The sequence below is a fragment of the Periplaneta americana genome, chromosome 15 (genome assembly GCF_040183065.1).
Source record: "Periplaneta americana isolate PAMFEO1 chromosome 15, P.americana_PAMFEO1_priV1, whole genome shotgun sequence".
Taxonomy (NCBI): domain Eukaryota; kingdom Metazoa; phylum Arthropoda; class Insecta; order Blattodea; family Blattidae; genus Periplaneta; species Periplaneta americana.
In genome coordinates this window covers 62,607,228-62,624,824 of record NC_091131.1, presented here as the reverse complement: position 1 = coordinate 62,624,824, position 17,597 = coordinate 62,607,228, and the positions used below count along the sequence as shown (strand labels likewise).

General features: G+C 34.8%; 1 protein-coding gene across 11 annotated transcripts in view; it reads right to left on the bottom strand.

Annotated features, from left to right (window-relative positions):
* The window catches only part of enc (encore), a 229,954-nt gene that overhangs the window by 72,760 nt on the left and 139,597 nt on the right, over positions 1-17,597 (bottom strand). For 10 of the 11 annotated variants that reach the window (XR_011336150.1, XM_069847398.1, XM_069847396.1 and 7 more), the window contains 4 exons: positions 11,852-12,025; positions 9,184-9,278; positions 2,198-2,392; positions 170-413 (listed from right to left, as the gene is read on the bottom strand). Coding sequence is in view for 10 of the 11 variants with exons in the window: in XM_069847398.1 (XP_069703499.1) it covers positions 170-413; positions 2,198-2,392; positions 9,184-9,278; positions 11,852-11,867 (550 nt within the window). In the remaining variant the exon portion in view is untranslated. The remainder of the gene's footprint in view (positions 1-169; positions 414-2,197; positions 2,393-9,183; positions 9,279-11,851; positions 12,026-17,597) is intronic. The other variant, XM_069847403.1, reaches the window with a different exon arrangement.

The window sequence follows — 17,597 nt, the reverse complement described above, 5'->3', positions numbered from 1 at the left end:
TGTGGGAAATAATGCATAGACTGATATTTTTGAACTAAGATCTTGGAATATCATTTTTGGAACTCTATGCTGAAATGTAGTGAAATGTCTTTGTGGATGACGTTGTGAATAATATAGCATAACTGACAGGGACCTGAATTCGTTCACTTATTAATAATTACAGCTATACCTCTGGATAAGCAAGGTGAGGAGCTGTCCATGCTTCCCTGTGATGAGCCTTGGTGACGCAATTTATGTCTTGAGCTGGGGCGGCCAACGGACAGGCTGTTGTTGGAGTTCGTCTGTGGTAGCTGTTGCTGTTGCTGCTGTTGAGGAACAGGTGTTATTATGTGGTGTGCGTCAGGATCCGGGGGCGGTGATGTCTCCTCCCTCATAGCATGGCTTCGCACCAACAGCTTCACCTTGGCATGTGACTGCAGCATTACAAGAGCAATGCTAAGAAATAACTTAGAAAAAGACATGGATAATTAAAGAAGTAACGTAAAATTGTCCATATTTCTAACACAGTTGATTGCAGTCTGGTGAAACTAGTGTCACATGCAGTGGTATTTGTAGAAAAATTCTGTAATAAATTGCAATACAAACATGCTCTACAAAAAACTTTTAACATTGTGATTGTTCCATTGGAGATTGTTTCACTGAAGAACAGCATGTTGATGTATTCAGAGGAAATGAAGTTGAAGGAGATTCTAATAAAAATTATGCAAAACCTGTGTGACTGAAAGAAAAGTTTATTAATAGGTAAAAATATTCAAAGAATTTCTGAAAATCGCCGACTATCACAGCATGATGCTCACCTATGATGTATCTACTCAGGAGATAGCCACGAAATTAAAGTTATTTCCTAAAGCATGCTTGTGCTAAACTTGTTACACAATTTAAGTAACTTTTCTACACCTGCTGCCTACAGATGCTTAAGCTGCATTAGGCTGTGTACATCGATCCAGATTATAGAGAATAAAGAAAATTTGTCCTCGTTTTTAATTATCCTCTTATAAGAAACTAAGTATCCTAGTATGCAGTATGCCATTTCATTGTTATTTTGCTATGTCTAGTCAATGCGAGAGATATATTATTAGAAATAGGACATCATTAGCTTAATAATAATAATAATAATAATAATAATAATGGCTTTATTTAACCTGGCAAAGTTAAGGCCGTAAGGCCTTCTCTTACACTCAACCAGGATTAAAACTTGCTTACATAGTTGAACATAAAACTGGATCGGAATTAAGTAATTACATACTGATACAATTTAGGTACATAATGAGATCAAAAGAGGTAGTTACATAAAAATTTACCTCATAAAATAAAAGTAAACATAGTGGAATACATATTAATGTTGTTAGAATCAAATATGAATCACATAAAAACAGAAGCCGATAATTCAATAATAAAAAAATGTACACAATAAAATTAAAATTAAACATATTAGTATTAGATTACAATTAAGTAGGATTTACATAATTAAACCAGAAACCGACAATTGAATAAAATGTACACAAAAATAGATTAATAATAAAAAACAACACAGTGGGATACATATTGGCGTTAAGTAATAAATAAACACGATTTACATGATTACATAATAAAAATAAATAAACACGATTTACATGATTACACAATAAAAATAAGACACAAAAAATAAAAAAATAATAAAAATAAAAAAAAATAATAAAATAAAAATAAATACAGTGGAACACATTCCATTAAATATTTGCAACGCATTAGGTCTGGCAACTCATCATAAGATATTTTTCTAATTTACATTTAAAGGAAATTAAAGTTAATAGTTAATATAGTTAATAGATAAAGCATTATCATCTTTCAATGCTGGAAACCTAAAACTGAACTCCAGCAATACAAATTAATTTATGAAGGAAAAAGTCAGCATAGGGGCAGATTTTTTCAGACTGCTGCAATTTTCTATGCCATAGTTCCACTATTCTCCTACAGTGCACAATCAATCCTATCACAAATGAAGAAACCAATGGGAAATTATTACAGAGTAAAATATTCTCAAAAGAAAATATTCTTTTGGGAATTTTTGCAATGAGATGTCTTACACTTGGGAAACAGAAGAACACCAAGAAACTCTCCCCAACAGCACTTTTTGTCCACCACAAATTTTACTTTATTTAGCCCCATAACTGTTGTGAATTTTAGAAATCAGACCCTGTATCATGTTGACACTCACCCGAACTCTGGAGGGTGGGGGTGACTTGTCCTCAATGTCCAGGCTGTCAGCCCGCTGCAGCTGCTGTTGCGAGGCATCCTCCTTGACCTTGTGATTGCAGGACACTGGACTGGGAGGATTGTCGTCAGCTGGACTGCTGGATGGGCTCGAGAGGTGTGGCACTGACTCATCCTCCTCCAGCTCTTCAAACTCCGCCTGCAGGAAAGACAGTTTCTAATGAAAACAATAATGATAATAACAACAGCAACGACAATAATGATAGTTCCTGACACCTACCATATTATTTAAAAATTATTCAACGATTTTCATGCGTACAACAGATATTATACAGGGTGTTTCCGGGCTGGCGTTACTAACTTTCAGGAATGATGGGGAAAGGCACATGTATCAATTTGAGATAAGGAACCCTGGTCCAGAAATGACAGTCGAAAGTTGTAAGCAAAAATAGTTGTGTGGATATGGAATTGTAATTTGACACCATGTGCCCTCCTTCCCTTAACCTTTGGAACAGTCGTGGAAAGATGGTATGGGCCGGATGTCTCCTACATGGGTACTTGACCCGATACAATCTGTGAGCTTGTCTACTGTTCCCACTGACTTATCCGTATTCGAAAATCAGGTCTGCATATTCCACTCTCGTGTACTCCTCCATTTCACTAGAACTGATCGACTGGACACTGCAACTTGTACACATACACTGCTGTCTACAGACATGCATATCAGGACCGACCATTTACACATTGCGTTATCTGCATTGCTTTAGTGTAGTTTCCTGTCCCAATCCCTCAGACAGCACACTGAACGGAATACTGTAGGTAGACAACATAAACAACGTCAGATGAATACAGTATGTGTAAGATATGTACAGATAAATAGACATAAATAAGGTGTACAGAGGAATGAAATTATTTCATTTCCACACAACTACTGTATTTTTGCTTATAACTTTCGACTCAGTCATTTCCGGACAAGGGTTCCTTATCTCAAATTGATACGTGTGCCCTTCCCCATCATGCCTGAAAGTTAGTAACACTAGCCCAGAAACACCCTGTAGTAATAGCCACACTGATATTATTATTATTATTATTATTATTATTATTATTATTATTATGTCTATTTATTTATTCATATATTTATGTAGGCTACTAACCAGCAGTATATAATCGTAGGATAACTCTCTCTACCCCCTCTCTAACTGCCTACTGAAGGAAGAATGCACTGGAAGGAATAGTGAACAGAAGAAAAGTACTCTTCAAATTTTTTGGACTTCTGACATCTTTTATTTTGTATGATATTTTCCTTCACTTTCTCCATATAAATACTGATGGGGAAACCACTCTTTTATTCACAGATCTACTTCTTTCCGACATAACTGAAATACTGCACACCAACTTCACTCTGACTGTAACACTGCAGGTACACCACTGATAGAGTTACACTGTCTACCGTGCCATGCATGAGCAAATTCGGTTTGGTTGCCCGCACTCAGGTTCCACAGTGTAGGAAATGAGTGCTCTTCCACAAAATCAGTGGGATGCCCAACGCTGTTCTAACCCTACAGGGACTAATTCACTTTTCCTTTACACATTACAAGTTACAATCAAGTTATAGATTTTTCAGAATATTATTACCAATGTATTACCTCAAAGATACAACTGCAAGAAATCCTTAAACAACATTCTTGAAACAAATAATTACTTAAATTACGTGATAATCATTTACTCATATTAGAATTGGCCGAAAAGTGATGCACATCATTTTATATGTAAATATAATTAGGAACACAGAATAGAAATCATCTACAGGAAAGCCTCCATTAACCAAAATCTATCAACCGAAAAGCAGTTTAACTGGAACATGTAAGTCGTGTAATTGAATTTTGTAAAGAAATTTAAAAGTTACACTACGTACTGTACGTATTTATGAAATTCAAAATTTGTGTACAATGTACAATATACTCATATTATCCTTATTTTTAATTTCAATACTTTATGGGCAAAATGTCCCGCGCCATGGCGTCGCGGTCTAAGGCATCCTGCCTAGGACTCGCGTTACGGAATGCGTGCTGGTTCGAGTCCTCATGGGGGAAGAAATTTTCTCATGAAATTTCGGCCAGTGTATGGGACCGGTGCCCACCCAGCATCGTGATGCACTTGGGGAGCTACGATAGGTAGCTATAACGGCTGGGGGGGATCATCGTGCTAACCACACGATACCTCCATTCTGGTTGGATGATCGTCCACCTCTGCTTCGGCATGTGGACGTGAGGCCAACAGCCGGCTGGTCGGTCTAGGCCCTTCACGGGCTGTAGCGCCATGGATTATTATTATTATTATTATTATTATTATTATTATTATTATTATTATTATTATTATTATTATTATGGGCAAAATATAAGGAGAAAGTAGAAGCAGTTTTGAAGAAAAGTAGTCGTAACTATGCAGATCAGATGAATGCATGCGAGGGCAACAACACGTTCTATTGTTTACTTGAGCCGGCTAAATCTACCTCCACCACAAAGCAAGTGTGACATTGTTGTCAGAAAAAGATGCGAACAAAGATCCTACAAGAAAATTTCGAACTTTTTCTTAAAGAAAGATTGAAGAATCAGTGTTTAGATTTGGTAATACTGTACCTACTGTATGCATTGTATCAACTTTTTTTTTAAATACATGTACACAACTTATGAGTCTGGTTCTAACCTTTTAATTATAAAAAAGGATATACAATTATTATCCGAAATGGGGTCACCCTCTTCATTTTCGTTAACAGAGGTTTGACTGTACCTTATTTTTTAATAAAATCCCCACAGACTTGTATTGTCTTCATTCAAACAAGAATAAGGGCAAGGGAACTTTTGTGCACTGTAAGTTCTCCTACATATACAAAATATATTATATGTATGGCGGGCAGACATTTAATGCTTGCACTGTGTTCCAACCATTGTATTCATTTCATTGCTGCTATAAAAGTTAAGGCATAATTATATAGTTTAACAATGCTTACACATATTTCCGGAGCCTATGATTATAAATGACTTGCTTTTATTCTTCTTCATTCTTGTCACTCTGCCCACATATTTTCTTCTCATGTTCCTTTTTGATATATGAATTCCCTTTATCTAGGTGCCAGGTTGTCTTCCCCTTTTTCTTCGTCTAAGTGGTATCTATTCACATTTGAAATCTTTTGTCTGTCATTCTTCTTGATGCCATTCCAATACTGAATTCTGAACATTCATTGTATATCTAATAAATAATTTATATTTATAATTTTTGGGTTACATGAAGTAGTGAAATACATTCCATAACTTCTGACAAATATCCATCTTCACCTTCCCGTGGTACAACCTGTTTTTAACAAACAAGGCCCTGAGAACCAGGTCACAGCAGTATAACTGTTCCATCAAAAATTGAGGAAATGCCATTTCAGCATGCTGACTTGCCATAGTATGTATAAGCATCCCCTAAGTGGTGAAGAGGGGATATGGTCGATGGAGTTGTCTGGCAATCCTTCCAACTGTGGACCACTAACCAACAGCAGGTATGATCCTCCAAACAAAACAGTTTGGGGGTTGCATGTAGGTGATATAACCACCATAACATAAAAATATGGTGCCTACATTAAAATGATTATACATTTTGCTATGTCACTCTTCTATATTGGAGAACAAGAGAGTTAATGGCTTTACTGCCAAGAACTCAGTATTAATTAACAACACTATCATTTCTAATTTCTTCCCCAACCAAGATATTGTCGAGGGTAATTTTTGTTTTTAGGAAGTTAAGGCCATTGGTTTCAACAGATACTCTCAGACAGGTATATTTTGCACTGTTTGAATCTCACATTACCTATGGAATTCATATATGGGGAAGTGCAACTGGAGTCAATAGCATCTTATTACTACAAAAAAGAGCACTGAGGGTAATATTCAATAAAAATACCAAGGAATCATGTAGACCACTATTTCCAGAGTTAAAAGTAATGTCAGTTTACAATCTATTCATTTACAGAACCTTGATATTCCTTAGATAGAACATAGATCTTTATCAGACTAGATCAGATATACATTCCTTCAACACTAGAAATAAAGATAAATTAGATTACACAAGGTGCAGATTGAGTGTGAGCTCAAATACTTGCTTTTTTAATGGCATAAATATATTTAATAAGCTACCATTGGAGGCGAGAAAGTTACCAATAAATAGGTTTAAGTCCTGCATACATAGATGGTTGCTGAACAGACCTTTCTATTCAGTGAGTGAATTCATGGAGCGTGATGTAAATATTGTATTTTAGAAATGTAACCCTTTCTTTATATTTTAATTTGTCTCTTTGTATTTTAATATACCTTTTGTCCTTATATAAATGTGTTAACCTACAGCATTACTCTGTTTATCTCTCAGTGTTTATTTTGTTTATTTGACTGTGTATGTTTATTTGCTTATAATTATTTGTTTACTTGTCTATATTTATTTGTGCTAAGTTTGTTTGTGCATGTGTGCATGTGTATACTATCGAACCTGACGATGTCATATCCAGGCCTTGTACACTGGTTTCTGACAAATAAATATTATTATTATTATTATTATTATTATTATTATTATTATTATTATCCTTGCAGATCATCTCCTAAAGTCCATCTCTGCTGCCATTTTGCTTTTACTTGTAACTTAAAAAATTATGGCGAAGAGAAAAATGTCCTGTCTCTGCCCAGGATGAAAAATACTACCTTCAAATCCGAGGTCAGTCACACTACTAATTGATTCCTTATAAACATTAGAACATGACAAAATTATTAATAACAACAAGTTCAAGCCTATCTTAATATGTAGAAACCTCTCATTAAACAACATTTCAATAGTTGGTGAGATTAATGAGCTAGGTACCAGGTCGTACAGCTGCCAAATGGAATGAACAGGTGTTTGAATCCTGGCCAACTATCTCTTCCTTTGATCATAAAAAATTGTTTCTTGCTTTCTGTTCACATTGCTATGGGATATGCACAGCAGTAATAAACACACTCGAGCAGCAGAAATCAAACATGCATTGTCTGCTAAGTGAATTATTTTTAATTAGTTTGGAAGTTATGTTGGCTGTGTTTCAATTTTAAACAATATGATTATAATTACACATTTTCAAAATATAAGTAGCATTTATTATACACCAAATACAAGAAAGATATTCTTGCTGTGATTAAGTTATGTTTTTAAATATTTAATCACCATCACTACAATGTGAGTTACATAGATTAAAGAAAGTCTCAAAATCTGTGCTTCAGGGCTGAACATGATAATATCTTTGAAAAATATTGGAGTGCAAGAGGTCAAATGACTTTATTGTCAAACACCTGGCATTAGAAAACAACAAGATTAAAGAAAGTGGCAACAACATTCCTACAGAAATTAAACAGTGAGCAAATGTAACATTCATTTTAAATGTTGATTAGTGAGGTTATTCTTTAAACGCATTTATGTTCCCAAAAAAAGAATTGTGTAGAAAGATTTTAATTTATTAATGTTCTGGTTATAAAAATTTCAGGCCAGATTCACAAATGCACAATTTAAAAAGTAGTCAACATTCGCTGTGAGAACATCAAAATTAAATAAAACAAACTGTAAAACGATTTTTTATATGTGCTATACTTTTTCGATATAATAGTAGCAGTTTGGCAATTGTGTATATTCAGAAAAAATAAAGAGTATTCACATTTCAACTTTTCGTCTGTTATTCTATTTGACATTGCTTTTAATTGTTGATTCAGGTATGCCATTCGTTTCTGGTGTTATGTGTGAAAAAAATAACAGTTTTCCTAAAAACTGTGCATTTCAGTCAATGAAGTTACCCAATTAAGTACAATTTTTATGTACCAGTAAAGCATATATAGTTGGACCATCGGATCTGTGCCCCTGTAAGATATGCGAACTGAACTCTAATTCCTTCTCAGCCTCGGTAATTCATTTCTCTCCCTGCATTCCTATCTCTCTCTTTTCTATCTTTCTCCCTTTCTGTCCCCCACTACTCACAATTTTGGCCTTCTTGCGGGACAGTTTACAATATTTGCACTTGCAGTCCAGTGTTGTCAACTCAACATGAATATTGTAGCACAGAGTGGCAAAAGAAATATTATTAAGTGCGTAATGGCATTTTACGATGAAGAGAAACAAACAGGTCAATATCTGTTTCCTATAAATCAGGCAACGAAAAGAGCAACTGATATCACAGGTGAGGCTTATTTTATTTCAATTGATTATGTATTAAAATTACTTACTTAACTAATACTAATAATACAACATTTTATGTAATTTATATAGACAGGTCAGAACTCCTAATAAAGAAAATCAGGAGAGAGGGAGTTTGTGCAGGAGATGAAAAGCTAGAATCACCAGAGAAGAACAGACCAAGGGAACTTTTAATTATTGTAGATGATATGAACCGATGTATTTTAAGAAGAAAGATGCAAGAATTTTATGCCATTCAGAAAGAAATTTCAACATTGAATAAATTACTGAAAAGTAATAATTTCCAAGGTTGGAGAGAAAATCTACGGAAAGTGATTCGAGACATGGGATTTAGGTTTTAAAAATGTAGAAATACGAAGAAATAATATTGTAGCATGGAGGACCAGTTATTTATGACACCGTTTGACGGAAGTTTGGCAACATCCCTATTCGGCAAGGTTCGTGGCCTGCTGTTTAACGTGGTGGGAGAAAAGCGGGTGGAATGGAGTGAGTACAGGCATTAACTTTTCCAAGAACGACAGTGCTGAAAGGGCACAGATCCGATGGTCCGACAATAGTTGATTGTAACCATGTTTAAGTCTGTAAAGTTCTATGAAAATGCTCAATAAAAATTTTATAACAATTCAACCAAGATTAAGGTCCCTTCTTTTAATACAACAAATAGAACAAGAAATGACCACATTTTTATTAGCATTACATGTTGTATATGCACGTCTGAATTTACAGAAACTCTGTGTTTAAACGTACCTGTTTGGAGAGAGTTCGTTGAGCACGGAGACTTCGCTCCATTGTGGGGCTGCCAGGGGCACTGTTGGACCCGTTGTGGACAACTATACTGGGAACTGCAACAGACATCACCCTTGTTACTACTTCGCCTAAGCAGGTCCACAACACAGTGGCAACAAAGAGAAGAACCAGTGGCAGAATGAGATTTGGCAACCGAGTTCTATGACTACGATCTCAACATCAACATGTAATGAACTGTTTAATCTCTCCCACTTTATTAATCACGAAATGATTCAGCAATTACATAACACCGTGTAATAATTGTTACAATTATGCATTTTTTAATGCTGATACACTGATATTTAATTACTGTACTCATACATCTCTTCTTATAAATATGATGGTGAAACTGCAGATCAATTTCTGACTGAGATGCATCAAACAAGAGAAGTAGTAGAATAATGGCAGAAGAAACTGTACTATCCTGCGAAACTCTCTACCACACAGCAATTTTATCTACAACAAACTTCTCCGAAATCTGTATTTGAAATTACGTCTTTGGCACAAGGTTGACACTAGCCTTCTGGTTAATGATAATAATGATGATAATATAGCAAGAATGGAGTGATGATGAAATTAAATTACTGGGAAAACTAAGCACACGGAGACAATTTTCCCCACAGCTCTTTAACCATCACAAATATCACTTGATATGCCCTGGCTCGAATCTTTATTCCTTTGGTTGAGAAGTCGTCAGCTGAATTGAAGTATGTTTGGGCTGGTTATTCTGTCAAATCTGCCCTCTATATTAACAAGTGAACTTCTGACAGCATCATAATGTATTTCAAATGTTAAAAAGTTAGAAATTATATTTGTTCTTCCTAAGGTTTCTGTTTGCTTTCACTGCATCTTTCCCTACTGGCTTTCAATTCTTGAGCCTGAAAAGCAAATCAAGTTTCTACAAAGCCAGCTTGAAGAAGCAATACAAAAATAAATAACACTACCAACAACTGTGGACTCTGAGAACCAAGTATGTATCTCAGACGACAAAATTATGTTAATGTTTTCAGACAATTGTATCCATTTGTTATAGACTACAGGCTAGAGCACTGCATCTAGTACCAACTACATTACCTTCACCAAAAAACATTTATAATAAATAATGAACATAAATAAAATTTTAAAATCTTGGAGACTAGGGACTCCAGTTGAAACCACTCATTGCTTCGAGGAAATGTACCGCAGAGTAATGAAAGAATGTTTTACAGAAACAGAATACAAATTCATTTGGAAAGGTTTGTAAACAGTTCTCTAAGCACAACTACCGTTTCATACAGTAAAACTCAGATATTATTTAGAAATTCTTCTCCTCAAGTACATTTTCAGATCAAGTGGCTGGTGAGACGTAAGTTCTTAACATGTGCCAGAGAACATGTTCAGCGCTAGCTGGAAAGGTCGGATACTTCCTGGTGAGAAAGTGATGGCAGAAAATTGGTAGAATGATTGCAGAAGAATTTGGAATGTCCTGAACAATATATCTGTTCTTGTCAGGTTTCTGATACTGAAAGTTAACGTCTAATCATTTAGCTAATGGTAAGTCGTTAAAAAAATTTTCTTGTAGTCAGTATGTATTTCACGTTCAATGTCCTATGTTTTGAAGAATGAATCTGCATTTGAAACATTGTGTTTATTCTTCACATATATTTACAACTACAAGACAACACTCAAAACAGAACTACTTCTGAACTATTTCTAAGTCTCAGATATATTAGAAACAATGAGTGCCTCATTTATTCTGAAATCCCTGGTACAGAAACATACATCAAGTATACTTCTGGAAAATAAAAGTGTTACGGGAACTTTCATGCAGAAGTTAAGTAGCATGGCTGTCTGTGGGACATGCTCACCAGAAAGGGGAAGGAGAGAACATCTACAGCGCAATAACTGTGGGAAAAGGAGAAGTGCTCTAGAAAAGAGTTAGTGAAAATCATGTGGCACAAAATGAAATTTAAAAATTAACAAAAGAGAAGAGACAGAAAAGAAAACAAAAAAAAATCTGTTTTGTACAGCAAGTTAAAAGAACAGTGTTGCAAATCGATTTAGGTGATCTACGTCCATATACAGTCATTGTTGGTGGATGGATGTACTCTCAAGCCTCGGAAAAATATGTTTCCAAGACTTTGACATGTGCCAGCTGGTCACTGGGGTATTCTCAACAGACATGGCCTTTGTCTGTATGCAAGTATACAGAATTATATTTTTGAAGAGGGGAGGAGAGTGCATCTTCAAGGCGAATTTATTATTTGCAACAACAGAATAAAAGTGAGGATAAAAGATCAATAAAAGTGAATTCTGACAAGGGTGACGTATAACAGGTACTTTTGCATGCTGTTTTCTTATTCAATGAGAGGTTTCTTTAGGTGTCTATATCTACTATACTTGATTCTTAGCTTTAGTCCCCTTCTGAAAGAAGACATGCTAAGAATTATCATCCTTAAAAACTCACTGCCTACAGGAAAATTCGAACTTTGATACCTCGAATCCACTGGCACTCCACCACCAAGGATAAAACTTTGATGACTGTACATCATATGGACGATACAAGCATCAAACTGCATCAGATGATACTGTTTGATAACACTCGATTTGCAGCCCTACAAAACCATAAGTGACTAAAATTTGTACTCACTCTCCAGTCTGGCCATGGTTTCGAATAAGAGGGGAGGTGTTGGATCTTGCGTTTTAATATATCTTTTTTGTTTTTGGTTTGGTCTATGTGTGCAATGGGCTCGCACTGGGCAGGTTAGTTGAGCATTCCGCCTACAGAGGGCAGGTCTGGCGAACACTCGGGGCCCGGTCCAAGCTAGCCAATAAAGAAATTAAATAAATAAGAAAAATAAGGGTGAGGAAGGAAGGGAGCACAAAAAACCAACAAAATAAAAATTGATAATTCGAAAACAAATTGGTAACCTAATCACATGCTACTGCTTACAACAAATGTCAGATAGGGGCACACCTATCAGAGCTTTTTGGTTGAACTTGCAAGAAACATTTACAATGCTCCAGTTTATTTCTTCCAAGGTTTACAGCAATACTCTACCTTTTGGTTTCCTCTACATACATTTTATTACGAGGGAAGTTCCAAAGAAAGTGACAAAAATATGTGACAATTTCATTCTTGCTCAATAATACATGAATGGGAAGCTCTATTTTCCTAAGTTAATATCTAAATACGTTCAAATATTGTCGAAGCACAATATGAGTACCGAAATTTGTTGTGCGTTCAATTTGATTATTTAATTTTCCACATCTTCATTACAGATAATGCTTTTTACTGGTTTCTCAACAGGTGAAAACCTAACAGTGAAAGATCAGGTCTGTGAAGGAAGTGTTCTATTTAGAATTTCTCATCTTCCAAATGACTTCTTGTACTTCTTTTTTATTTTTGCAAGATTAGGGGAGACCTACACAATTTTAACATTCTGAGAAGATATCCTGACAAACTTCTGACTAATAATTTCCTGTAAATTTTGTAGAATTTGAATGTAAGTAGTTATCATGAATTTTTGTGACTACGTCTTCTACTTTGCATTTAAAAGCCTAATTACTTTCCACATCTACACACAGTAATGAAAAGAGAATAGCAAGACCTGAAAACATATGCGCAACATATAACAAAGATCTACAATACCACTACTGAATAAGATTTATTATGTCGTGGGCAATTGTTTCGCGTAAATTCTTCATGGAAGCACCAGGGTGCATTCCTTTTAGAACTTCTCTCGTATTATTTACTTTTGTATCATAATAAGGCTCATAGTAAGAACAAAAACTCTTGTCAAGTCATAAATAATAAATACAGTAGCTATAAATGAGACACTACCCAGCATGAATAAAATTTTTCTGAATATACTCTTCTATTTATACCTGAGAGAACAGTGGTGGTCATTTGCCAAAGGAAAATTCACCACCATTAGATTCAATGAAAATTGTAAGCGAGCTATTCACTTCATTATAATACAACACAACACTCACTTATAATTCTCAATGAGCTCCACACTTTAACAAAAAATTAGGTGAAGTGACATCAGAAAATTGTCTCGTACAGTTAATTATAAAATATTTAAACTGCACAGAGTGGTCCTAACGGAAAATTTACGGGCTACGAATTATAAGTGGACTACCTACTACAGAATACAATCACTCATAAATCTGAGTAGAAACGAGTATGTAACGGAGCTCGCAGGGATGGGACAACCTCAATATTTAGGATGAAGCATCTCCACTACAATCATATAAATTAACAGATACTTTTTGTGGTGCTTTTCCCTTTCCATTTTTAATCACTGTCTTCAATTTCCTTGCAATCGTCTCAGAATAACTCTCCTCTTTTCTTAACAGTCTTATAATAGCAACACTCTTTAGTTAATGAAGGCCTCATCTGATTAGACTTAGAAGGCCAAAAAAAAAAAAGCTGGCACTGAATTATTTTTTCTCTTATGTGTGCACTTCAGATAATAAGATAATTTTATTATTTATAACTATTTTATATCAAATGCAATAAACATGTAATGTCATTTAATTAAGTATAACTTTTGACATATCTATGAAAATAAATTTATTACTTCCAACAAATTAATAAAGTAAAAATGACATGAAAGTGAAAACTGGAAACAATCGAAAGAACAATAAAAAACTGGATAGGAAGAAATAATCAAAGTCTTAAGATTAGCTAAAAATTATAAAAATATAATGTAAAGGAAGAAAAGTGAGGATATTATGTACTAACTAATAAATACAAAACTTTAATTGAAATGCTAAAAAAGGACGCAGAAAATGTGAAAGATACAGAATTTATGTCTAATTCCCCTATAACAAAAAGTACCGGTACTAAATTTACACACGAAAATGTAAAAGATCAATGCAAAGTCCTAAAAACGATATTGGGATTAATTTTGAAAATACCTGAAGTTGGAGTAGGTTAAAAAGGATGAATTCAAGAAGAAGAAGAAGAAGAAATGTTATGTTTTATTTAACGACGCTCGCAACTGCAGAGGTTATACAGCGTCGCCGGTGTGCCGGAATTTTGTCCCGCAGGAGTTCTTTTACATGCCAATAAATCTACTGACATGAGCCTGTCGCATTTAAGCACACTTAAATGCTATCGATCTGGCCTGGGATCGAACCCGCAACCTTGGGCATAGAAAGCCAGCGCTATACCAACTCGCCAACCTGGTCGACGAAGAAGAAGAAGAAGAAAAAGAAGAAGAAGAAAATTAAGTACGTATATTAAATAAATAAATAAAATAGCATATATCATTTAAGCAACTCCACTCTTGATACTAACTACCATAGTAACAAACACGATTTTTCAGTATCATATAACAGTTGTACATAGATTGATGATTACATTACATACAGCAGAAAATAAAGGAGACTGAATTGATCTTAAAAGTTATGGTCAAAATCACTTTGCCTTATTTGAAATACATTCTCCTACTTTCGATACAGTGAATGGTACAAACAACTAAAATCATAAAACCTTGCCCTCTCCTGAACAGGGACATAGTGACATATGAAAATGTCCTCTTTCATAGGCAATTTTAGTTTCGGGAATAGGAAATAGTCACAGGACGTCATATTTCGATAATATGATGGATGAGTAAGTGCAGAGAGCCAGAAACCCCTGTACATGGAACAAAAACCAAGTGCCTGTTTTGTGATACTTAGGATGTATATGGACAATGTGATTCCACAATCATTCCAAAACTGCCAGAATTAAAGTAAATTATCACAACAATAACTAAAATCTGAGCAGTGCAGCACTTTGCTGACAGTGGAAACACTGCCAGATCAACCTGACTGGTCAACACTCACTAAAATAGGTAATGAGAATTCTTATCATGATATTTTCAAAAGATAAAGTTAAGACTATACTCACATTAAAAAGTCTTATTATTTAATCGCCAAACTGCACTTATCAAGGATCGTGAAAAGAACATTTGCAGAAAATGTTTGACGATATAACTGCCAAATTTACAAGTATTTATCAACAAAGTCGACATCGAAGTGTGTGCCCCAAGAAGAAATGAAGACTATACTTTTTTGTCTCTAACGAACAGATGCTAGCAGCAAAAATCTTATACTAGCCAAAGACAGCATAACTACAAGCCACAGAGCATCATTAAATTTTAATTTAAAGTTTACTTTGAGCTTAAAAATTACCAGACTTAAGAATTGGGGGGGTGGGGAGAAAAGCACCAAGTATCAAATATTCTGTTATCGTTGTCAAGTATTGAGAAATTGAGGTATCATTCCATCTCTAACACAATTACGTAACAGATTAGTGATATATAATTTGTATTTCATATGAGCTGAAGGTATTACCACAAACAGCTCAATCTATCACTACCTTCTAGATTAAATCTAATAAACCTACTACTTCAAAAATTTTATGCGTGCACAAGTCTACAATGCATATCCGCTATGTTCACCAATGTTGACTGAGTCCATCCAAAACAGCCAATGCATGCCTTCATCTGTGAAACCATGCACTCAGGAGATACTCTAAGGTGTGCAGTGGGAATAAATGTTACTTCACAGCATAGGCACCAACCTACACTAACCTGCCAAAGTTAATCTTTTTCCATAAATCAATTATAAGAAGTTCACTATATGTAAAGAAGAAGGCAACACCAAAATACTAGATGTCATCTGCATTAACTCCAACATTTCTCATGGCTACTTACTCTATCGAACATTCACTGTAGAAATAGCATGGAGTTGATTTTCTGGGAAAGATTGTATAATGGAATACCCATAGTTACTTCTTACTACTCCAACAGTGCTGAGACGGATCGTGAAATGATTGAATGGTGTTAGGAGAAATGGAAGTATTTCAATAAAACTTGCCCTGATACCATCTCTGTTAAGTATTGTATGAATTCAGAGTCTCTCAGACCTCAAAAAGGCGTGAGTTTTTTGCACCATATCATAGAAACAGAAACACCCAAAGTTTTGTAACTACACATCGGATCCATTATCAAGAGCTATTCTACAAAACTGGATCCAACAGACAGGTTCCTCTTCCTCGATTTCCCTGACAGTAACGGATGTTTGTGCATCTATGACATGATGCAGAAATCCAAAACTCTCACACCACATACTGCACTTGAAATTACTGAAATATAAACTTAGATCTCTAGCACAGAAAGATAACTTTAGCCTTTTACCTAAGGGTTTACCTGGATGGTACAATGAAGCAAGAGAAATTATGATGGGAACAAATTGGTCAATGTCCTCATAAAGTCAATACCTACGTAAATTTCAAAATAACATATAAGATACTAATTCATAGCAAAAATAAAGGACAAACTTCTCGTACAAATTGCTTGTAGTCGTAAATAGCATCATAAACCTTGGGTATGTGCTGGAAAACCTTTTTATATAGTTTTCATTCTTAAAATATGGGTCACTTTCCTCACAAAGGAAGCTAATTTCACTGGAGAACAAATTTTAACTTCTTTTCTGTTACGGAAATGAAAACACAGGAATTCAACGTATTTTTTCATGCTGAATATGAATGTGGCAATAAAATTGTCAGATGTGGTCTAGTTTTCTTGTAATTTGAGAAAGAAATCAATAGAAAAAAAATGGTATTTTCCTAAACATATTCGGCTGGGCTTACCTCAATTATTAATACAGACATCTCCTTTTAGCTTTGCTATACTGGACCTCGGGAGCATCCCTCACCAGCAATAATAAGCTAACATGGATGTACTCCATTTACCCTGGTATCAGTAGTGGCCAGTGATCGAAATCTTCGGTGAGGCCAGATGCAACTAGTTTAAGTGCCTCCGATAGGAAATGTTTGTTTATTATATTAATTATTATTGTTATTATATTATTAATATCATTATTACTGTATTATTATTATTATTAATCTATTATTATTATTATTACTATTAATAAAAAATAATTTCACTCACCAAATAAGCTGTTATGCTGTGAGTTTCAGTGATTGTTTCAGTGTGATGAAGCAACCCATATTATGTATTGAAATTCCCCTTTCTTTCCTTTCTTTTTATTTTTTTCCTTTGACAGCAACAAACAAGTCAAAGAGAAGTTTATTTTGCACCACATTACCACTTAATAATTTATGTTGCCCATATCAGGATGCAATAGAAACTCGCGTTTTAAGATTATCTGTCAGAAAAATTGTCAGTGATGTCGTAGGTATCTCAGTAGATTCTCTCTTTATTTAAAACTTCCTTTCTTTCAGTATTATTTCTTCTCGAAAAAGGACACTCTAACAATGAATTAACTGCACCAGCATTATTTCTCTAATTTGTGTCTGTTTATATTTTCCCGAAATATATAACAACATTGGCCCAGATTCACTACTGTACTACAAAGTACAATAGTACAATACCCTC